Consider the following 25,134-nt stretch of genomic DNA (forward strand, 5'->3'; position numbering starts at 1 on the left):
ATTATTCAACCACGCGCCTATCCCACCCCCCCCCCCCCCCCCCCCGCCCATTTGCTGTAGGTCACTTTCAACTTTGACTTCACAACCAGTGTTTTGGGAACACACCACCACCTATTATAGGCGGCAAAAAAAATTAAGAAACCCTATTGTTACACATAAGACAGGTGGACAATAGAAGTCATTCATTTCACCTCTTGTCTGTGATGCTAGGCGATTGTCGACAGTGCCTTCAATTGAGAAACATCTTGGACGTTTATATTGAGTCTGCTGTGCCTGACAGTGTTCCCAATCATCCTCCATTAGTTTGCAACTTACAGATCCCACTTTCTCAACTTTGGAAGAAAGTTAACCTTGGGTGATAGGGCGGTATGATGGCTCAGTAGTTATCACTGCTTCCTCACAGTACCAGGGACCCAGGTTCAATTCCACCCACTGGCGACTGTGCAAACTCCACAAAGACGTTCTCCCTGAGTCTGTCAGTTTCCGCCAGGTGCTTCGGTTTCCTCTCAGTCCAAAGATGTACCGGTTAGGTGGATTGGCCATGCTAAATTAGCCTGTAGTGTTCAGGGATGTGTAGGTTTAGATGTGTTAGCCAGGTAGCCATGGCTAGTGCAAGGTTATAGGGTAGGGCTATGAAGCTGGGTGGGATGCTTTCTGGAGGGTTTGTCCTGTTGGGCTGAATGGCCTGTTTCCACACTGCAGGGATTCTAGTCGATGTATTGGACAAGTGAAACTTTGAGCCCCCACTAGAAAGCGACACAGATTTCAAAACCAACTTTTTAAACTAATCAAATTAGTTTGCAGCCTTGTTCCAATGTGTGTTGAATGCTAATCCGAATGTTGAATGACTTGTGTTAATAATTTCGTTGTGGGGGCTGGGGTGGTGGTTTGTCTTTTCCTACAGTTGTCAGTGTACTAGTTAATAATGTAACTGCAGAATATTTTTCCAAATTCCTAAGTGCTTTGGAATGTTTAAAAATACTTAAATACTGTACTTGAGCTCATATATAAAGTAGGGTGCCTTTACTGTTGTGCTGTTTGTGGTCTTATACTTGTTCAAAATAATTGTTTAGATGGCTTACAATAACTTGAACAGTCCTGCCAACTGATACTTTCATTTATATTTAGTGCAAAAGCATAATTAGTTTTGCCCGTTCTGTTAAAGAGAAGGAATTCTACTTTACACTTTGTAGATATATGGAATGCTTTCATAAATGTTGACCATGATATTTAAGTTTTCCTTGCAGCATCAATCCAAGCAGGGTGAAATTCAGTGTGGACATATTGTATGATAATTGGAAAGATATTTCCAATAACTAGTTACTTTGCTGGATGATCTAGAGACACCAACTGCTCTCAGTGAAATTATTCATGCTTTCTTCTAGTGTTTTGTCTTCTAAACTATTCAAGCATCCACTAATAACTTTGAGCAAGATGGACATCAGAGGTGCTGTGGATGCTGCAGTTCCTACCAATATTATTGCTGCAAAGGCTGCAGAAGTTCGAGCAAATAAGGTTAACTGGCAGTCCTACCTTCAGTGAGTATAAAGAAATGGTTTAATTTAATTCACAGCAGTGTCCACCATGGACAAAAGCACTGTAATTAAAAATTATGAAGGAGAGGCGCAGATTGCCATGCGATAATGCGGTTGCAGCGATCAGAAACCTGGCACAGTAGGAGTGACTAGGTGTTATGAATTCCTGGATATGTGGTGTTCAGGAAAGTTAGGGGAGGATGACAAGCTGGAAAGGTGATGTTGCTATTGATTTTAAGAACAGCATTGCAGCTCTGGTGAAGAAACAAGTCACAGAGGGGTCAGAGAGAGATTCTCGCTCAAGCCATAGAACAAAAAAAAAAAAAAATTTCATTGCTTATGTAGCCTATAGACCACCAGTAAATGGAAAGGATGCAGAAGCATTAAATTTTCTGGGAAAGTAAAGAGGTGCAGTAGGTACGGTAATGTGGTGTAACAAGAAAAGATGCACTAGTAGACTTGGGACTCAGATGGAAGAAGTAACTGAGTCAGTAATACATTTAGGTGATGGTGATCATGATATCGTAAGATTCAGGTTGGCTGTTGAAAAAGATAATTCTTATTCTGGATTGGTCATTATCTGAGGGAAAGCCAACTTCAATGAGGTAAGAAAAGGATTTAAGCCAGATAAATTAGAATATAGGACTAGCTAGATTTATATCTTGGGCAAAGAAAATGCTTGTTTTTTCCTTCGCAGAGCAGGTGGGAGCTATCTTTCAATTTAAAGACCCAGTTTGTGTTTTGAAGTTTGAAGATTTGTCTAGCTTGCACTTGGAAGAAATCTGTGGTGTAACCGCCACAGTCTGGAGTTAGAAGTAAACCGGTTATGGAAGTATGAAAGCAGCAACCCACTGGAAGTTGGGCATAACTGTGAATTGTTTTTTAACAAGGTTTGTTATTCTGGGGAGAGTGATTGGGACCAAATTTTAATTCTATAGTTTAAAGTAAATCTTTCCGATACACAATAACGTTTTGGTTATTTGATGCTATAAGCATTATTTTAAAAAGCAAAACTTCTTGTCATCTCACTTAGCTGGAAGTATGAATTTATCTTTATTGATCTACACAGGGATCATAACATTGCATGTTAATAATAATTCAGAGCATTATTTGCTGACACTTGTGCTTTTTTTTCTAAGAGGACAGATGATTTCGGGTGAAGATTGTGAATTCATTAAGAAGTTTGAAGCAGCTCGTTCGGAAGATAAACAACGGATACTGGATAATGAAGGCCACCAGGTAAATTCTGAAATTGTGTATTTATTTATTTTCTGTTGAAAATTTAATGTTTGTACTTGTTAAAGCAGATGATTTTCTTGCATTGAGTGGAATATATTTTTACTTTGTAATCCAGTAACCTTTTGATAATACTGACTAGTAACAGAGAAATTTTAAACATGAGTTCTTTGCTGTGCTATAGTGAATTTCCCGTTTTTATATAGATTTTTCTTCCTAAGTTCCCCTGCCTTCATAACTATTGTTTTCAAAAATAAAACAATGATGCCACCTGAAGGCTGCAGGAACAGCATCTCATATTTCGCTTGGGAACCCTGCAGCCCAATGGTATCAATGTGGACTTCACAAGCTTCAAAATCTCCCCTCCCCCAACCACATCTCAAAACCAGCCCCGCTCGTCCCTGCCTCCCTAACCATTCCTCCCACCCGCTAGCCTCATCCCGCCTCCTTGACCTGTCTGTCCTCCCTGGACTGACCTATCCCCTCCCTAACTCCCCACCTACATCACCTTTACTGGCTCCAACCTCGCCTCTTTGACCTGTCTGTCTCCTCTCCACCTATCTTCTCCTTTATCCATCTTCTATCAGCCTCCCCCTCTCTCCCTATTTATTTCAGAAACCCCTTCCCCTCCCCCATTTCTGAAGATGGGTCTAGACCCGAAATGTCAGCTTTTCTGCTCCTCTGCTGCTTGGCCTGCTGTGTTCATCCAGCGCTACACCTTATTATCTCAGATTCTCCAGCATTGGCAGTTCCTACTATCTCTGTAACTTCTTAACACCAATGTCTTTCAGCAATCAACCTGGATCTAGTACTACTAATCTCTAATTCCAAAATTGGCCTGTTTCTGTGCTCTACTGTTTGTTGTACGTTTTTGTGTGCTCAGTAATGGCAACTAAATTGTTGTTGTCACTCCGTACAAGAATGTATTTAGTAGACTATTTCTAAAACTCGGTGGTGTGCTGCTGAGGAATGAAGTTGGGTTTCACTGAAATATTTTAGTTAACCTGGTCTGGATGATTACAATTGCTTTTGCATTACAGTCTAAAAAAATCATCTATTCTTGTTTAGAACATGCAGAAATTGTCAGACTTTGAAAACTGCCAATTTTTTTTTCTTTAACATGTAAAAATCCACCTTCAGATCTCTATCTGAAGGCAGTTCTGACCCCCATTGTTGTGATCTCCACCAGGAAGCTGATCTTGAATGTGCCTTAGCAGGTTAGAAATGTTCTGTTGACAGAAACTTGATCCACACAAATGACCCAGCTGGATTAAAATTTTAAAGTTTAGCAGTTAACTATTAGTCGTTACAAACTGGCAAATTTATTTGTAGAGCATTGCAATGGACAAAGTTTACTTGCCAACTAGTCAGCAGTCTCCTTTTCTACCATATAAATGATTTTTCCTCTCTACTTTGGTAACTCTTGTGAATTGACCTGATGAGTGCAAGAGAAAAGGCTTTGGGCAAGCTTTTTTTTTTTAGCAATACTTGGGTTTCTGTATTATCAAACTGGACCCAAAACGTTAACTTTATTTTCTCCTCCACAGATGCTGCCAGACCTGCTGAGCTTTTCCAGCAACTTTGTTTTTGTTCCTATCAAACTACTACATGCATTTAGCTACATGCTAATACTAGGAACCGTGAATTGTAATGGCAGTGGTTCAAAACTTTTTTTTTTTCCCATCGCGTAGCTGACCAGAATCTCTCTTGCTCTTACTGCCTGCTATTGGCCTGTGTTGGAAGGATTTACAAGTTAGTAATCTACCTGTTAGGTGCATTTATAATACAACCATCCTTGGCCATCAAGCCCCTTGAGTGAGCGTTAAACATGGACCTTCTAACTCTGGCAAGGCCATTACCACTGTGCACAAGACCTCCATATAAAAGTTAGATTTGTTTTATTTCATTTGTTGAAAAGTTGTAATTTTGAGGAACGTGAATAGTAGGGAAGTGGGGAAAAAATGGAAGGCAGCCGGGGCAATGCATAATTTTGGAGTCTTTCACACTACAAAAGTACACAAATATAAAATTTCTGTTTTACCTCCTTTGCCCTTGTGGATTTCAAAGCATTAATGTGCATTCCATCTTCTATTAGGAAAATAAGTTCATTTTTGCTATTCTTTTACTGCATAAATAACTTTTGATACTGTTCTTTCTTGATGTTTGGGGGGAAAATCTTAAGTTCATAACTAAAGTCAGACTTGGTTCATGATTGTTCAATGTCATTGGGGCTACCATTAATTATATTTTGGGAGGAATGCACTGTCACTGTTTGTGTAGTTTAGATATGTTTTCAGTGGTGTACAAGTGAATGTGCTACTTCAATTTTGAAACCAGTTAAAACTGTGTGTAAAGATTATAAATATGTTTGTTTTAGTGCGCCAAAACCTTTTTGAACTTAATGGCCCACATTTCCAAGGAGCAAACAGTGCAGTACATTCTGACGATGATTGATGACATGCTACAGGTATGTTTACTATTGCTGGATATGTTTTGAGCATTGCCTGTTTGTTTCAAAATATTCGAGGACTCTGCTTACACAATGTTCAGGAAGCGATCCAAAGACTCATGACTCTTAGAAAATTTCTCGTAATCTTTGTTTTAAATGGGTGACCCTTGATTTGTAAACAGTGATCTTTAGTTCTGTGCTCTGCCACAATAGGAAACATCCTCTCCACATCTATCTTGTGAAGACCCCTCAGGATCTTGTAGTTCAAGCAAGTCAACTTTTTGTATTCTGAACTTTAGGTACATAGATGATTAATCTGTTCAACCGTTCCTCATAAAATAACCCTTGAATTAAGACGTTATTTGGTGACCCTTCTCTGAACTGTCTTGAATATATTCGTATCCTTAAGGAAGGAGACCAGTGCTGTACACAAGCATCTCACCACCACCTACCTATGAGCAGTTAAGATGGGCATTAAGTACTGATCCAGCCAATGGTGCCCACATCCCATGAGTGACTAAAACAATGTTGATTATTACTATCTGCTCCCTCAAGTGATTTCTTGCCTTTATTATTTCTCAATCGTACCTGAACTGTTTGTGTATTTTATTTGCCTGAATTTGTCATTGTTCTCTAAAGAGCAAATACCATCATTAACAGAGCTACTGCTCTATTTATTCCTAGCTTTGTCTTTCCTAAACATCCTGTACTCTTCAAGATTTTCCAATCATGACATTCTGTAGTCATGTCTCTGTAATGGCTATTACTTTATTTGTATTTGTGCTCCCAGTTCACCTGTTTTTATTTCAAATGATAGATCTATTCAGACAGTCCTTCAGTTTTACCCTTTTAAGAAATTTTAATCTATTAGTTTAATCTTAGATTTTGTACTCTGACCTTCCTTGCCAGGGTGTATCTTTTCCTGAATTAATACCTTTCTCTTTAGCTTTGATTATCTTTGATTTGTTATGTCTTTCACAATTTGACCCCTTGGTCCACCTTTTTGTTTGAAACCTCTCTACTTCCATAATTATATAGTTTATAAGAACAATGGCTTAAGGATGGTTCAGATGGAGTTTGTCCCATTGGTATAGATCACACTTTTTGTCTAGCACTGTTGCTAGTGCTGCATAAACCAGAAACCAGTTCTCCCACACCAGTCCTTGAGTCACACTAATCTGATGTTTTTAGTGTAATTTTCCCAATTTGATTTTCCCAGTGCCAGTAAAGAATCATAGAATCCCTACAGTGTGGAAACAGGCACTTTGGCCCAACAAGTCCACACCGACTCTGAGCGTCCCACCCAGATCCATCCCCCTATAACCCACCTAATCTATATATCCCTCAACACTATAGGCAATTTTCCATGGCCAATCTACCTGGCCTTCACATTTTTGGACTATGGGAGGAAACCGGAGGACACGCATGTGCAATCTCCACACAAACAGTCGCCCGAGGGTGGAATCGAACCTGGGTCCCTGCCGCTGTGAGGCAGCAGTGCTAACTGTGCCTTAGGCAGTATTCCAAAGATGATGATCCTCAGTCTTACTGCTTATTTTGGCACCTGGCTCCTCATTCTGACCAAGCAGAACCTCCTTTCTTGCTTGTGTCCGGTGTCTGCATGGACTAGGCTGACTCAATTCTCTGAAGCTCTGCCATGTCCTGAATCTTGCACGAGGCAGGTGACAGGGTCAGAACTTAAGTACTTTGCAAAGAATGGTGTCAATTCCCCTCAGTATATTTTCCTTGACTACCACTTTGTTGCTTCTTACTCTCGTCCATCGAGCCATTTCGTATGCCATGGTCAGTTAGGTCATCCAGCATCTAGCTTTTTTGCAAATGAGCTGGATAAACCTCCAACCTGTATCCAGTTTCAAAAGCTAAGGCACCTGTGGTCTTGCCCTCTGTCCCTTTTACCTGCCTTACTCATGTCACTCTCTCCTTCCCTGAGCACTAACCAAATCTGACAACCCATCCCTAAGAAATGTGACTGCCTCCTGGTACAAAAAATCCAGGTAACTTTTCCCAATCAGCCTCCAGCCTGTAAACTGAGCTGAAACAATTCAAAGTTCAAACATCTTTGCTTTGGACCAAACTACCACCCAGGAGCTCTTGCATGTTGTAACTATGGCATATCTCCTGTCCTCCCATCCTTAATGTGCTCTGAGGACCTACTCTAATACATGATTGAATGGAATAATTACCAGTGTTTTTATATAGCTTCTTAAACTCGCTACTGGTTGCTATATTGTGTTGAAACTTGGATGTGGAATTAACCTTAATCACTTGCCGAATACTCACCAATTGCTAGCTGCTTCTCTGTAGCCTGGAAGAATCTATTACTAAGGATGGTAAAGTTTAGAGAAAACAAAATCCACAGAGCACCTCTTTGCCTTCCTCCTCTATGTCCGTTAATTACCTAACTGTATTGTTAGTCACACTAGATTTATATGCCTAAAACATAAGGTCTAGTTGACTCTTGATGAGGATCCAGTTTCAGCTGATTTTTTAATTAGGCCCAGCTGTGCTTCCACTTAAGGCCTTATTAAAAGCCTTGCTTTAGTCTGGGACTTGCAGAATTTAAACTGGAGAATTCCCCTTTATAATGCTACTTGTGTGGTACTGAAAAAACCAGCTCCCAGCTCTGGTTACAGTAAATTACTTATTGATCCGGATAGAGTAAGGGTAAATAATCATCTATTCATAATTATCAGTTAACTGTCATAAATGTATCACTATCAGTTTACCAACTATTACTTGTAGAGACCAGTGCTGGGGTCTGCACAATTTACAATCTGTGTGTGATTTGGATGAAGTGACTGAATATATGGAAGCTGAATTTGCTGATGATTGAGATGGGTGGAAATGTTGTCAAATGGCATTAGGGAAGCAAGAGGTGTAATAAGTGAGTGGGTAAATTTGGTAAGTGATGCACAACGTGAATACGTGCACTTGTTTGTTTTGGGTGGAAGACTTGAAAAGCAGAATATTGTTTGATAGGAGAGGAACTGTAGGACTCTTCGATTCATTTACCAGGACACCCAGGTCACACTGCTTCAGCTGTGTGGGCCCATCAAATGGTTAGGAAGAAAGCCAATGATTTATATTCTTTACAGGCAGAATCACATTGCTTGTAAAGCTATTCTGGACTTTGGTTAGAGTATATACGGAGTATTGTGTGCAGCTCTGGCCTCCTTATTTTAAGAGAGGATTATAATTGTTTTAGGATCAGGTCAGATGAGATTCATTCACTTGATTCCTGAGATGAAGGAGCTATCTTAAAATACTGAGCAGATTGGGGCCTCACCCATTGGGGTTTAGAAGAATGAAAGGTGATCTTATTGAAAAATAAGATTTTGACACTACTTGACAAGGTGTATCCTGAGAGGATGTTCCCTCTGTTTAGGGAGCTTAGAACTAGGGCACATAGAGTAAGAACTTCTAAGACTGAGATGAGGATAATTTTTTGAGGGTAGTTAGTCTGTGGAATTCTCTTTTTGTAGTGAGCATTGATGGCTGGGTTGTTCAATATTAAAAGCTTTTTTGATCAAGTTATGAGGAGCACAGCTAGGGCCATAATCTGTTGAATAGTCTCATCAAATGGTCTACTTCTGCTTCAAGTTCTTGTCTTGCATTCCACATTACTGAAGCATGGACATAGCAGATGGATCCTTAAGATATAAGGAAGTCAGACTGGATTAAAAACATTTCCAGCAATGAAATAAAGATGTCCCTAGTAAATACGTTTTAATGTTGGTGATAGTTTTAGAACTAATAATTAAGGTACAGGTTAAGTTGACAAGCACTGGAGAGTTTTAAGTTTGTTATGGAGAGCCATTATAATTTAAGGAAGATAGTGCTTAAGTAATCAAATCTGATGAAGTAACACCAGGTTGAAGGAGGGAATGGATAGATTTCCAGAAAGACTTTGAAGTATCACGAAAGCCTTCTTTACATGATCAAGACTTACGGAATAGGAGAGTTGTCAGCTTGGATGCAAAATTGGTTAAGGACAGAAAAAGCAAGTTGTGGTAAATGTTTATTTTCCATAATGCTATTGTCTAAGAATCATTGCTGGGACCTTTGAGTTGGATAATGGAATAGGGAATAACATATTTCAATCATTGCTTATAAACTTGGAGGTGAGGCAGACCACAAAAATGATAAGTTACTGCAACAGGGCATATGCTAGCAGAGATGGTTAGAGAAGTGAAGGTTGATGAATTTTGGCAAAAGAGGTAGGGCAAGGAAGTATAGACTTAATGGCACAGTTCTAAATTGTGTAGGAATGAGGGATCTGGTGGTTCATGTGCTTAAATCTTTAAGGATAGCAGGATGTATTGAGTGAACAGTAAGCGCAGTGTGTGATCTTGGGTATGGTTAATAGCAATATTGAGTACAAAGCAAGGAAGCTGTTCTGCTTTAGCTACGCCTAGACTTGCATCCCATTCTGATGGTTATGAAAATTATTTCGATGAACATTTGCTGGATTGGCTCCAAAGGTGAGGAATTTTAGCTACAATGTTAGGTTTGAGCAGGTGGATTGTTCTCCTTGGCAGGAGAACAATTTTTGTTAGAGATGTGCAGGATTATGACAGGTGAGGTGAATAGCTGTTTGTGTACCAGGTCTCTGCACAGATTCAATGTTTTGGGCATGAAATGTAGGAAGGAAACTTGAACTCCCTGTCTGCAATGTTTGGGGAGCCTGAGGCACTCGGTGGTTGTAAAGAGCGCTTATAGGGGTATGTGAGAAACTTGCAGAGTTGTGTTATAAAGGTTAGGGGAATAGGACTGACTGGATTGCTGTACAGTCATAGACTGTGGATGAATGCCCTATGCTATAATGACACTTGATGCTTAGTGTATAGTGCACAAGAAAACCGAGCCTGTATACATGTGGTCTTCAGCTTTCTTAAACAGAGAAAGATCCTGGATTTTCTGTGGAATTGGGGGTTTATTGTTCACCAATATTGGAATAGACTACAGGTATTTGACAGCATGTGGGAAACATCCTTTTGATCTAATATTTAGTGTGGAAGTGAATGTATATAAAATGGAGATTGAAGCTTAGGTTAACTTTTCAGTCTTGTGTAATGAAAGTTTATTTGATATCTTGTCAGCATGAAGGAAAATATATAGGCTCAAAGTTTTTATTTTGGCATTCTGACTGTAAATGGTTTATGTTTTATATCCTGTTCATTTTACACAGGAAAACCACCAACGTGTCAACATTTTCTTTGATTATGCGAAAAAAACCAAGAATACTGCCTGGTCCTACTTTTTACCAATGTTGAATCGACAGGATCTGTTCACTGTTCACATGGTGAGTGAAGAGTGTAGTGCTGTGACTGCATTTTAAACAAACGTTTGAGCAATAATAAGATTAATAACGCTTTAATTATAGATTGATTTGTCATGGATTTTTATCAGATGAACTTTGAGATCTTTCTGCTACTGCAAGATGTCATCAGTGTAGGTAATGATCATTATGGCAGCGTAGACCAGAGTTGTCCACCAGGACCATGTGGAAGTCCCAACACAGCTGAAATTTAATCGAGCAATTACTCAGTGTCTCAAACCCTCTGAAAATGTTCCTGATTCTGCTTGGAGTTGGTGATTTTTAAAGGAAAAATTTGGGCCAGTATTTATCAATTTCTGCAGATGGAAATGTTTGAAAGCAGTTTTGCATCTCCTGGGACCTCCATCTGTAGGAGACTTCCAGTCGAAGAATATTGAAATGTAATATTTAGAATTACTGTTAGTTGCTGCTGTTGGGTATGTTCCTGTCCATTTAAAAACTGCAAGTTTAGCTAGTATACTTTGCATTCTTCAAGAACACCTTTTATGTGAATTAGAGGTTTGGATGAAAAGGTGTAGCTAGGATATTGTCATTCCAAACTTTCTGGAATTGATCCTTGGATGCAACGTGAGTGCAGTAGATTTCTATGCAAGGTAATTTCTTCTGGCTTAACGCTGCATTTGGATCTCTTGAGTATCACCTTCCTCGGGCAAACATGATTCATAGAATCATAGAACCCCTACAGTGTGGAAACAGGCCCTTGAGCCCAACAAGTCCACATCGAACCTCGGAGTATCCCACCCAGACCCATCCCCCTATAAACCTACCTAAACTACACCTCCCTGAAACACTACGGGCAATTTAGCATGGCCAATCCACCTAACCTGCACATCCTTGGACTGTGGGAGGACATCGGAGCAGACACTGGGAGAATGTGCAAACTCCACACAGACAGTCGCCCGAGGCTGGAATCGAACCCGGGTCCCTGGCGCTGTGAGGCAGCAGTGCTAACCATCGTGCTGCCCCATTGTATCTTTTTGCTGATTTAATGAAAGGCTCCTGCATTGTCACCCAGGTAGATCCCCAGCTTGTACCTACTGGGAACTTTTGTCTATAGTCTGTTTTTTAAGCTGTTTCTCTAGAATGGTTCACCTTCCTGTGAAGGCCCACTGCAATACAGATGGAGTGTTGCATATTTTGAGGCAAAGACAATATTGGTGTATGTTTAAGTATCTTTGATTTGAAAATATCTTTTTATAATGCCATGAATAACCTTGCATCATCCCTTTAAGATGATTTTCAAATTAATGGTGTGGAGTGGCACTGTTAGTACGAAATGTCCCTGTGTGAGCACGTATTGCTGGTTTTCATAGCAAGTTTGAGTTCTGACTGCATTTTTTCACTGTACGTTGTTGGTCTGAATGGTCAAAGTTGCTTGTAGGTGTTTTATTTGATGAATAATCTTTGTCAGAGATACAATGATATTTCTGCTTAGAGATGAGCTGCTGTGTATTTGAAAGACTGCTCATGTTCCCACAGATTGAATTATTTATGTCTTAATGGTTTTTCTTGAAGCATGTGTCTTTCATACATATTTCAAAAGTTTTGTTTTTTCTGTTTTCCAACTTTCTTCTGGATTCCTTTTTTTTTTTTGCTTTGATTTTCCATTAATCTTTTTTATATTTGTCCAAAGGATGTGGGCATTGCTAGCTCGGTCAACTTTATTTCCCATCCCAAATGATCCTTTAGGTGAGCTGCTTTCTTGAATCTCTGTAATTCAAGCATGTAGGTGCACTCGGTGATGTAAAGGAGTGTCAGAATTTTGACCCACTGACTGTGAAAGAACGGTCATAGAATTCTAAGTCAGGATGATGTATGGCTTGGAGGGCCCTTGAGCCTACTTAATCGGCATGATGTGGCTCTATCATGCTACCTTACCCTGAGACACATTTGGCTTCTAGAAACATATTTTGTTTTTAAAGATATTCAGTAACTTGGCCTTTTCAACCTTCTGCAGTAGAGAATTCCATAGGTTAATCACCCTCTGGAGGGATTTCTCCTGATATCAGTGTGAAATGGCCTACTTTGTAATGTGAGATCATGGTCCATTGTCCTGGAGCCTTTGGCCATGGAAAAACAACATTCCTGCATCCAATCTGTCTGGCTGTGTCAGAAGTTTGATGTATTTCAGAGTAATTGCCATTGTTCAGAGCTCCAGTGAATACAGGACCAGTCAATCCAGCTTCTCTTTGACAAACGTACAATCCTAGGAATTGGTCTCTGGTGAACTTTTGTTGCTGTCCATTGTGGCAAATGTATTTTTTTCTTGAGTAGGGAGACCGAAACTGCATGCAGTTCTTCAAGTGTGGTCTTAGCGAGTACAGTTGTAATAAGCCCTCCTTACTTCTGTACTCAAATCCTTTTGTGATAAAGACTCACCCTACCATCCTTGCCTTCTCATTTGTTTGCTGTTTCTGTATGCTTGCTTTCAGTGACTGGTGTAAAGCACACCCACGTCTCTTTATATGTCAATTCTCAATCCGTACCCATTTAAATAACACTCTGCTTTCTTCCTAAAGTGGGTAATTTCACATTTTTCTGTATTATACTGAATCTGCCATGCATTTGTCCAGTTGCTCAACTTGACTATATCTCCTTGAAGTATCTTTGTCTTCATCAATCTTGCGCCCACCAAGTTTTGTCATCAGCAAATTTGGAAATAATACATTTGATTCCCTCATCCAAATCATTTGCTGTACATTGTGAATAGTCAGGACCTGAGCACGATTCTCATCGAAACCCATTTATCGGTGTCTTCCACTGACTGGTACCCTACTTGTTGGTGCTTTTCACTCTGAAAATGACTCATTCATTAAACCTACTATATCCCTTGGTTCACCCACATATTCTACTGGTTACACTCTACAAAAACTTTACGTGTGTAAAGCACATTTATTCATTTATTTTTGTATAATCCTGTTGGTATTTAAGTGCTGTGTTATCACAACCTCTACAGCAGACTTGAGCATTTTTCTTACTACTGATATTTGGCTAAATAGTCTGTAAATCCCAGTTTTCTCCTTCCCTTCTGTGTTGGGATTCCTCGTCTGCTTGGGTGCAATTCCTCCCACTTGTACAAGTCCCATCTTCTTCAGAATTGGCCCCAATGAAGAATCCATATCCCTTCCTTCTACACTCGATCACTTCTTGTTCTGGACTTCTTTGTCCAAACTTCGTTTTCCCAGATTGTTTTCAATTGAGGAAACACAAAGTCCAAGGTCATATAACCACCCTGCATGAATACAAGCTTGCACTGATGCCTTTTTTCCTTTTTAAAACAAAGTCCTCATATCAGTGTTGTCCCTGTGTCTTTGTTAGTTTCACTTTTTTTGTTTTATGAACAAAAACATCAATATCTTGTATATTTGCTGTAATGTTTGAATTGAATCTATGCTACTAGGGGAAATAGATAAGTCAATTTATACGTTGACTATAATTTCTGACTTGGATGTGTTTCAATATTTTCCATTATTTGATTTCAAACATTTGAACTTTTAATTGCTGGAATAAATGTAAAGTCAAAAAGGCCCAAATTTTTATCTACATCAATGTTTCTGAAATGCTGTGTCTTTTACTTTCAGGCTGCAAGAATTATAGCAAAACTAGCTGCTTGGGGGCGTGAATTGATGGAAGGGAGTGATCTAAACTACTATTTCAATTGGATTAAAACTCAACTAAGTTCTCAGGTAATTGTTGGGCCAATTAAACAATTTAATGTTGGGCATAATGCACATAAAATATAAATATTAGTGACGTGCGTGTTATTTTCCTTATCACTTCGTATCAGTGTCACGCTTCATTGGAGTAGCGTGCTGGAATCAAACCCCACTATTCCTGAAGTCATCACAAAGGTTAGACTTTCTGAACATTCAAAATTCCCAAATGTTTCTGTTTTTTAGACCCAGGTTGATAGAAAGCATAGACCAGGTTTCTGTACTTAACAATGGTGATTTACTGCAAATGAATAGATTCTGCCTACAGATGAAGTTTGATGAATTGTTGACATATAACTACTAGTTAGAACTCTGATCCTCTTGTCAAACTCCTCCTCTGTACACAAACCATGGGGATTAAGGATGGAGGAAAAGACTAGGAAGACAGTCATGTTCTCAAAATTTGTTGAGATTGAGAAGCAGCGTCATGATCAGCAAAGCAATCTTCCTTCTCCAAGTAATTTAACTTGACCTTTTCTGGAGCACTGTGCAGTTCTGGTTGCCCTGTAATAGGAAGGATATTATTAAGCTGGAGAGGGTTCAGAAAAGATTTACCAGGATGTTGCTGGGAATAGAGGGTTTGAGATATAAAAATAGACTGGGACTTTTTCACCAGAGCTAGGAGGCTGAGAGGTGACCTTATTGAGGCTTATAAAGTCATAAGGGGTATATAGATAGGGTGAATGACAAGAGTCCTTTCTGTAGGATGGGGGAGTTACAAACTAGGGAGTATGTTTTTAAGGAGAGATTTAAAGGACCTGAGGGGCAACTTTCCTTTTTATTTTGAGGTTCTTGTGTGGAATGAACTGCCAGAGAAAGTGGTAGATGCAGGTACAGTTACAATGTTTAAAAGATGTTCAGAAGATTTGGAGAGAGCTAGTCAAGTGCAGGCAGGTGGGCTAATTTAGTTTGGGAACATGGACTAGTTGGACCAAAGGATCTGTTTCCATGTTGTGTGCTTCTGATTCTGTGACCCTATGTCTTGGTACACAGGGTGACTGGAGCACACACTTGTAAAAGTCTCTGACTTATTAAAAGTCCTGGCTTACAGCAACTGATAAGGGGGAATAAACTGGCTATCCTCGCGTTTTGAGATGCTTTGTACTGCAGAGCCAAAATGTCTTCTGACGGTCCAGTGATTTATGACCTGGACATGTGCACTCCTAAGCTGATTGGGTACATGGGAGCCAATCACAGTTGTTGGTCAATAGTCCACCGACAAGTTCTAGATGATTACAATCAACTGCTTGTTGCCAACACTGTCATTGGTACACAGCTCCAGCTGGTCTGTAATTAAGCTTTCCACAAACAAGTGGTAAGCAGTACATAATGAATGCCAGGTTACTTTTAAAAAGTGAAGCAACCCTTCAATAATTCTTGGTTTTTAAAACTGTCCTTCCCCATTTCAATTCACAATCAAAAATATAGAAAAATGGAAAGACGTGTGAGGTAAATGTACCAATGACAACACCTATTACTGAAATAGGCTACAGATGCAACCACTGAATAAAATGGCAAAATTCTCTATGATTTTATACCATAGAATGTGCTAGGTAATTTTAAGGAAGCAAAACTTAACTACCTTCATGCCAAAGATATAATCTTTGGGTAGTTTTACTCCTCCTTGATGTGACTTTTGTGGTACATTATTATTTTGCTTCAAGCAAGAATCAATACCTATTCTTGATGAAATAAGAGTTTGTAATTTTGAGTGAAAATTCTCATCTGTGCCATGCTAGGTATCGTTTGTGATCACTTTGTAGAAATCATGAAGGATGATTCCTTTTTTTTTTCTAGGATTTCGGTCTCTCATCCCAGTCTTGAGATCTTCTGTTGGTTGACCCTTGACTCTTCCCAACTAGGGATTTGCAATTTTTGAAATTAATCTTTTTTTTTCTTCTATTGCTGCTGTTGCCTGATGCTCTTCCAAGGTCAGCCCTTCCTTTCTCAGTGGCTTTAAAGCCTACTCCTGTTACCAATTTTTAATGCCATTCTGGAAGGCAGGTGCAGATGTTGATACAATTGGAGATGAGGAAATCCCCCACCCCAGCTCCCTGTCAAAGATGATTTTGGGTGGTCATCTGGTGTGGCTGAAGTTGAAGCTGCCATTAGGTTCAAATGGAGAAGCTGCAGTAGTGGGTAGGATTCCAGTGGAGATTTTCAGATATGGAGGAGCAGAGCTTACCTGTCATCTCAATCAACTGTTCTTGAAAACCTGGGACAAAAAAGAATTTCCTGCCAATCTCTAGGATCCCACCGTTGCCAATGCCTTCAAGAAAGGCGATTAAAGTGGACTGTAGGTACTAGTAAAGAATAACCCTACTCCCCATCGCTAGGAAGACCAACACCCAAATCCATGCTAGTGCCTTTTCTTAGTCTCTGAGGAAATCCTTCTTGAAAGCCTGTGGACTTCTGAGCGAACTGTGGAACTATCAATATGCTTTTCACTACTTGGCAAGTCCATTGCCAGGCAACAATACCAACCATTCTACACGGCCTTCAATAATTTGACAGGGCTTTTGACTCTCACTTAGTTGGGAAGTGCTGTAGAAGATTTGTCAAAAGCTGGCTGTCCAGAGAAATTAATGACCGTCCTCCACCTCCTCCACGGTGCGGTGTTGGTGACAGTCCTCACCAATAGTGTGACAGACTCTTTTGAGATCTTGACAGGAGTTGAGCAGGAGTCATTGCTGTCTACCTGTTTCTCCATTTATATCATCACCATCTTGTCAAGAACAAGCTGACCAGTGGTTGTCTACTGGATGGATGAAAAACTTTTCAACCTCAACTGGGTTGAAATGCAAGAAAAAATTACTGACCTTGCTGGTGGAATTTCAGAATGTGGGTGACAATGTCATTGCTGTTCTCTTGAAACAGGATATTCGAGCTTTGCTTAGTGCCTTCATGGAAATATATTGAAGAACTGGTTTCAACTTCAACTTCAACTTCAAGAAGACTCCAATACTTCACCAACCCATCCCAGGACAAATTCCAATCCACTCCTCTATTAAGATCAATAGAACAATCTTCCCAAATGTGGAACATTTCCCCTACCTGGGAAGCTATTTTTCATCTAAAGCTGACAATGTGCAGATTCACCACTGCATTCAAACTGTGAGTTCTACCTTCAGATGCCTAAGAGTGAGAATCTTTGACTACTGTGACTTCCATGCTGATAACAAGGCCCTTGTGTATAAGGCAATCCAACCTGCCTATATGGCTCCAACACTTAGACTGCACACGGATGCCATTTCAAGGCCCTTGAGAAGTACTACCAAAGCTGTTTGAGAAAGATATGCTGCATAATTTGGAGAGCAGGCATACTGACATCAGCATTCTTGAAGCAGCCAACAGAACCACTACTGAGGCCATGATCGTCTGAAACCAACTCCTCAAGGCTGACCACATGCTCAGGATATTTGAGTTACCACTGCCAAAGCAAATCATTGTTGCCCGGTTCAAGGTAGGCACTCGAATTAGAGAAAAACAAAGGAAACATCTCAAATCCTCCCTGAAGGTTACCCTCAAGAAATGCAGCATTGATGTCAACTTGTGGGAGATCCTCATTCAGAAGAAACTGACTTGGAGAAAACTGTATGAAGGGTTGGAAGTGTTTTGAGAACACTTTCCTCCAAAGGAACCAGAGAAAAGAATGACGGTGATCTTTAGGCCAACAGCCAATTCCACCTCCTGGAAATACCTGCCAAATGTGTTTTACAGTCTAGGATCTGGCTCATCAGCCGTGCAAGGGCCAATAGAACCCATGACCAGTGACCACCTAGGAAGTTCTGTCAATCATACTCGTTAGTGAATGGTTGCTGCCACCGACGAGATGATTTTGATGTTTGCCCTATTGAGATCTATTTTAGAGAGAGGGTCTGCCATTTGAAGTCGTCTGTCTTCTAGACAAAGGAAAAAGTATCAATCAATTCTTAGCCACTAATGTCTGAGGTCATGGGGGAGTTGATTGGTCTCTAGATTTCATAATCCTTGGTAAATCGGTCATCAAACTGTGACGATAGTGAATGGGTGTTTTGCTTCTTAACTGATGCTGCTTTTGAGGTTCAAGCTAGAATATTTGTCCCTGTTATCTTGTGTTTCTGGTCTGTTTCGCAGGCCATTCATTCTTGAGATGCCACGTTTTGCCTTCTATGTTTCTTATATGCAAATAGATTTGTGGAGCTTGACAGATTTTGGGTTATATGACAATGCCTTTTTAGCTGTATTCATCTTTGATTAATATGAAGGATGGATTTACAAAGATGCTATGGCACTAAAATATTTGTGTTAAATTAATCCATGTAAGTGTAAGTTTACAATGGATATATATCCAGAATGGGCTCAATGTTTGCGGGTATAGTCTTTCATTTCATGAAAGACTGGTATCTTTTTGCATCTAGAGTTGACTCATTAGTTTTCTTTTTGAAATTCTTACCTATTTCTAATTATTAGCATACCCTTTAAGAAAGCATCAGGCTTGTGAGAAAATCAAATCAATTTTTGTCAAGTCTGAAATCATGCCATTACTGAATGTTTGTTTCACTCTTTTTATCCAGTGAAAGTAATTGTGCTGTACTCCATTATCTATCACTGTTCAAAAGCAAAACACTATTGTAAATCAGAAATTAAAAAATACTGAAAAGGTCAGGTGTGGTAGTATCTGTGGAGAAAGAAGCAGCTAGCCTTTCAAATAAATGACCTGGTGTCACAAGTGGAAAAAGTTGAAGATGTAACAGCTGGGAAAGATTGTGGTGGAAGAACAAAAGAATAAGCCTGTGATGAAGTGGAAGGTGATAGATTAATAAAAAGTAAATGGGAAGGGATAGTAAATGGAGCAAGTGAAGAACTAAAACAATGGATCTAAAGGTGTAAATGACAGTAACAAACTCTCTTTTTTTTTTGGACAACAGCCGTTGGTAGACCAATATTTCTGATCTGAATTGTTGAACTGTGTTGAGCAAAAGGCTGTGAAGTGTCTATTTGAATGATGTGAATGTTTGCTATCCAGAGTGGGCTTCACAGTTTGTACTTTGAATATAATTTATTCAGAAATGTATTCTGGTCAAAAAGAAGGCCTCTGAGAAGGGTGAACCACTTATGGTTAGAATGGGCAGTCAGGGAGACTATCTAATCAAAAGCTAAGGAATGCAAAGTGGCAGCAACTGATTATGGACAAGAAAGGTGGGAGATTTATAGGGGCTAGCAGCTGATAAGTCAGTGTCGTACAACACAAACAGACCCTTTGGTCCAGTTGGTCCAGCTTGTCCTTGCTGACCAAGTTTTCCAAAACTAAAAAAGGTCACACTTGGCTGTGTTAGGCCCATGTCCCTCTAAACCTTTCATATTCATGTACCTATCTAAATGTCTTTTAAATATTGTAACTGTAGATGCATCTACCCACTTCCGGCAGTTCATTCCATATAGGAACCACTCGTGTGGAATAAGTTGCTCATCTGGTCCCTCTTTTAAATCTTCCTCCTCTCGCCCTAAAAATATGCCCCCTAGTTTTGAATTATCTATGCCCATCGTGATCTTTTAAACCTCTATAAGATGAACCCCAATCTCGTATGCTTCAGTGAAAAAAGTCTGGGTGGGTGCTGTATGGAGCATCGGTGTTCTGTCGACGGCCTGTCCCCACACTGTTGGGATTCTATGATTCTATCCTTATAACTCAAACCCTGAAGTCCCAGCAACATCCTGGTAGATCTCTTCTGAATCCTCTCCAATTTAACAATATCCTTCTGATAGTACTGTTCTGGTTGCCCTGCTCAAGTATTCAAAAAGTGGCCTCACCAACATCCTGTACGATGTGTAAACTCCCATTTTCAGTGGTTTGAGCAATGAAGGTAGGTGTGCTAAATGCCACCCTGTCTACCTGTGATGCAATAAGCTAATAAATGGAGCCGCTATTGGTATCTGAAAAGTGGGAGACTGGCTGAAGTGACTGCGGGAGCCTGGAAAATGCGACTGGATGATTTGATCAAGGAATCGGCAACATGACAGATAATTTAAGCCAATATTTTGCAACAATCTTCATGATCAGTTATCTGAAGATAACTGATGAGCAAGGTGCTGATAGGAAAGGTCTCTAACAAAAGCAACAAATATTTAACAAACCAAGGCAGGCAAGTAGCACATGGAGTTTAATTTGGATAAATGTGAGGTGCTGCCTTTTTGAAAGGTCAATCAGGGCAGGACTTGCACGCACAAAGGTAAGATCCTGGGGCGTGTTGCTCGACCAAGAGACCCTGGAGTGCAGGTTCATAGTTCCTTGAAAGTGGAGTCACAGGTTGCTAGGATAGTGAAGAAGGCGTTTGGTATGCTTGCCTTTATTGGTCAGTGCATTGAGTGTAGGAGTTGGGGTGTCCTATTGTGGCTGCACAGGACATTGGTTTGGCCACTTTTGGAGTATTGCATGCAATTCTGGTCTCTCTTTCTTTCTCTTCACCCCCCACCACCAAAATACGAAGGATGTGGTGAAACTAGAAAGGATTTACTAGGGTTCAGCAAAGATTTACAAGGAGGTTGCCAGGTTGGAGTCTTTGAGCTATAGGGAGAGGCTGAATAGGCTGGGGCTATTTTCCCTGGAGCGTCAGAGGCTGAGGGGTGACCTTATAGGGAGTTTATAAAATCACAAAGGGCATGGTTAAGGTAGTTATGCCAGGTCTTTCCCTGGGATTTGGCAGTCCAAAACTAGAGGATTTAAGGTAAGAGCGGAAAGATATAAAAGGGGCCTAAGGGGCAGCGTTTGGCACAGAGGCTGGTGCGTACATGGAATGAGCTGCCAGAAGTAGTGGTGGAGCTGTTAGGAAGGTGGGTTGAGTAATTGTGAAGTGGAAGGCAGGAAGCTACAATATGTGGTTCCTTTAAGAGATTTGTGCTTTGTCTATACTTTTATACATTTTTTAAAAAAAAAAAAAATTCTGTGAGCAGCAGCTGAAGTTACCAGTACACTTGTTTCACTTTTTGAGGCTGTCTGTATCACAAAAGCCGTACAGGTGGCAGGCAAAACAGCAGTATTATTTTGATGTGACAATTAATTTAAACGAAGCACCTAGATACGGAAATCTGATGATGTTGGTTTCAGGATGTCAATCATTTTATAAGAATTGGAATATGTCGTTATGGGTATAAGAAGAGCGCATTTGGAAAAATCAAAGAGCCTACTGCCATCTGCCAGAGTTAGCACCGCTCAGCTCTCCGAGAAAACCCATCTAATTAATCAAAGGTGCCACGGAATTTTAGCTCAAAGTCCTCATTGAAGAAATGATGGAGATAAAACATTCCTGACAGCAGAATCAGTGGGAAAGGGTGTTTGTGAAGAGAGCAGAGACGACAGAATTTTCCAGAAGACGAGCTATGTGAACTTGGAAAGATTAAGTTGTAATTTATTGTTCTTATTAATTGGGTTTATATTTAGTGCAAATTGTCTTTACTTAAACAGCATTCCAGTAGAATTTAGACCAGTTAGGGCGTAGTTAGTAGTCTAAGGGAGAATTGTCTGTTTGTTAGTAATTTTGTTAATTTATTCATTATTGGGTTAAATAAATAAATTGTTTCTTGTTAGCTGTAAAGAGGAGATCAGGGATTTTCTTTCTTTTAACCACTGTGTTAACAGATTACGAGGGGAAAGTGAGCTTTTCTGGGTGTTTGAGGTAAATATTAGAAGGGAACATCTAATCCCGTCATAGCAGATTGGGACTTGTGTTTTAGTTTAATTGTCAGAGGTGTTGAGCCACTCCCCGTCGTAACAGAGGCTGTACAATTACAACATTTAAAAGGCATCTGGATGGGCACATGAATAAGAAGGGTTTAGAGGGATGTGGGCCAAATGCTGACAAATGGGACAAGATTTATATAGGATATCTGGTCATCATGGACGAGTTGGACCGAAGGGTCCATTTGCGTGCTGTATGTCTCTCGGACTATGACTCTTGAGTTGTAGGTGCCTGATCTCTGCATTTCAAGGATTTTAAGGGAAGTGGCAAGTGGCTTTAGTGATAATGGAAGCATTGGTTGAAACATTTCAGAACTCACTGGATTTTGGCAGTGTTCCAGTAGGTTAGAAAACTACTATTATGAGCCCCTATTTAATAAGAGGGGTACAGAAACTTGATCTTTATTCCTATGGGCTTGATGCTTAAAAATTTGAGAATTCCTATTACAACTGTACTCGGTTTTTTGGAGCTGCTCCTGGGGTACAATGTATAAAAATAGCTTCATATATCCAACTCCTCTCCATAAACCTGGCAATACTGAGTCGTGAGGTCCCAGTAGTCTCTGGTCTGCCATTAAGACTGCCATTTTCAATGCCTGCAAAAACTTGGTCAGCCATTCAACCAGGAAACACCAAGTCTGGTTTGATGAGAATGGTCATGAGAGCCAGGAACCACTAAGCCAGAAGCGTGTGGCATTTGAATGGAAAACAACTGCACTTGGACCTTGTACAGATCTACAGGTGACTGAGGGCAGAGGTCCAACAGCAAACCTGTGACATAAAGAACAGGTGGTGGGTGAAGAAAGCACTGGATCCCAATGAATGGCTCACAACTATGATATACATGGTTTCTTCTGTGCTGTCAAGCCCATAAAAAGACCAAATACCCGAGGTCTGCTGGCCAAGGACGGAGTGACTCATCAGAGAAAAAGAAGCCATCAAAAATCGCTGGAGGGAGCACTTAGAGACCTCCTCAACCAGGGTTCTGTCGCTGATCTGAGCATTCTTGAATGCATCCCACAGCATACAACATTCCGTGAGTACAGCAACACCCTAGTCTTATGAGAAATAGAGAACACCGTCTGCAACTTAAGAACAACAAGGCTGCTGAAGCAGATGGTATCCCTGCTGAGGCATTGATGTGCAGAGACACTGATGTGTAGAGACAAAGAGGTCCTTGTGCGGCTACACGCCCATGTCTAACTTATCTGGAAGTAGGACAGTATCCCAAGAGAGCTCAGAGATGCCAGTCTTCCTTTTTTTTCAAGAAAAGGAACAAGTCCCTCTGTGGTTTCTACAAAGGAATCTCCCTGCTGTCAACAGTTGGGAAAAGTTATCGCCAAGGTCGTCCTCCACCGTCTCTTCCCTGTGGCTGAAGAATTCCTCCCTGGAGTCCAAGTGTGGCTTTTGGCTGTGGAGAAGGACAATGGGCACGATTTTCACCGTATGTCAGCTGCAGGAGAAATGCAGAGCAAAGAACCTAACCCTGTACGTGGTCACTTTCGACCTTTGACACCATCAATTGGGATGCTTTATGGACATTCTTCTCCACTTTTGTTTGTCACCATCTTTTGCCTGCTGCATGATGGCATGGAAGTCATGGTAATGACAAATGGCTCCATCACTGATCCATTCCTCATTTGGCCCGGTGTCAAGCATGGTTGTGTAATTGCCCCAACACTGTTCTCGATCTATCTTGCTGGAGTGCTTCACCTCATCACTGACAAATTCCTTACTGGAGTGGACCTAACTTACACAACCTGCAGGGAAAATATTCAACGTTCACCTTCAAGCCAAAACCAAAATCACCCTAGTGGGTGTCATTGAGCTGCAGTACACGGATGATGCTTGTGTATATGCAATCTCTGATGACGTACTCCAGGCCACCACCAGCACCTTTTTATAGAGGCATACAAGAGCATGGGTCTCACCTCAACATCTGCAAAATGAAGGTCTTCCACCACCCTGGCCTGGAATTGTGGAGCAAACCCCCAATCACCAAAGTCGTATAGGGAGAGCTTGCATAACATTGACCACTTCCGATACCTTGGGCATGTCCTGTTGGCTAAAGCAGCTATTGATGAAGAGATCCAGTCTTGCCTCCAGTGCACTAGTGCAGCCTCCAGCTGCCTGAGGAAAATAGTGCTTGAGGGCAACTGCTTTAGATCCAACACCAAGATCATGGCTTACAGCGCCATGGTGGTTCCCGCCCTCCTATATGGCCATGAGATGTTGACTGTCGACAGCAGACCCCTCAAGGCACTGGAGCAGTGCCATAATGCTTCCTGCGCAAGATCCTGTGAATCTGCTGGGAAGGGAGAGGTACTGACACCAGTGTCTCAACCAGGCCAACAGCCTCCACATCGATGCACTGACTATCCTTTTTAATCGGCTACAATGGACTGGGCACCTCTTCTGCATGACCAACACAAGACTACCCAAGCAGGTGCTTTACTCCTAGTTTTAAAAAGCAGGTGAGCCCCGATTGGACAGAGGAAGTACTTCAGTGATCCCCTCAAGGCCTCATTATGATATTCCCACAGAGACCTTGGAATCATTGGCCCAAGATAACCCGAAGTGGAGGAGGAGCATCCAGGAAGGCTTTGAACACCTCGAGACTTGCCATTGAGAAAAAATGGAAGCCAGGCGAAGACAGTGAAAGGAGGGCACTACCATACCATTGCCTCACCAACCCCTTCCCAATACCACACCTGCTCCAAGTGTACCAGAGCCAACTGTAGTGTTGGTCTGTACAGCCACCTGTGGAAGAGAGTCTCCCTTGTCTGCGATTTTTGTCCGTGTGTTTAAGAGGGTGTGCTTGACTTTGGAGGCAGTTTGAAAGAAAATCAGTTGTCCATTTCTTGGGAAGAAATGGCTGACTTATGAAAAGCTGCTAAATAGTTTAGATCTTTATTCATCAGCTTTTGAAAGAATGAAGGAGGATCTTTTTGTAACATGCAAGTTTCTTTGGGGGCTTAATAGGGTTGATGTCGAGAAGATATTCTCATTAATCAGGGAATCTCATAGCAAAGGATGTAGTTGCAAAATAGGGTGACAATCGTTTGAAATAGATGTGAAGGAATTGCTTCTTAGAGGGTAGTGAATGTATGGAATTCTGACACCCC

At 40.7% G+C, this 25,134-nt stretch overlaps 1 protein-coding gene across 7 annotated transcripts in view; it reads left to right on the forward strand.

Annotated features, from left to right (window-relative positions):
* Nucleotides 1-25,134, forward strand: part of atp6v1h (ATPase H+ transporting V1 subunit H) — a 113,951-nt gene that overhangs the window by 11,104 nt on the left and 77,713 nt on the right. For all 7 annotated transcript variants that reach the window (XM_048595931.1, XM_048595935.1, XM_048595934.1 and 4 more), the window contains exons 2-6: nt 1,386-1,538; nt 2,675-2,774; nt 5,149-5,238; nt 10,430-10,543; nt 14,161-14,265. In XM_048595931.1, coding sequence (XP_048451888.1) covers nt 1,435-1,538; nt 2,675-2,774; nt 5,149-5,238; nt 10,430-10,543; nt 14,161-14,265 — 513 coding nt within the window. In that variant the 5' untranslated portion in view covers nt 1,386-1,434. The remainder of the gene's footprint in view (nt 1-1,385; nt 1,539-2,674; nt 2,775-5,148; nt 5,239-10,429; nt 10,544-14,160; nt 14,266-25,134) is intronic.

The sequence above is a fragment of the Rhincodon typus genome, chromosome 4, assembly GCF_021869965.1.
Source record: "Rhincodon typus isolate 14 chromosome 4, sRhiTyp1.1, whole genome shotgun sequence".
NCBI classification, from domain to species: domain Eukaryota; kingdom Metazoa; phylum Chordata; class Chondrichthyes; order Orectolobiformes; family Rhincodontidae; genus Rhincodon; species Rhincodon typus.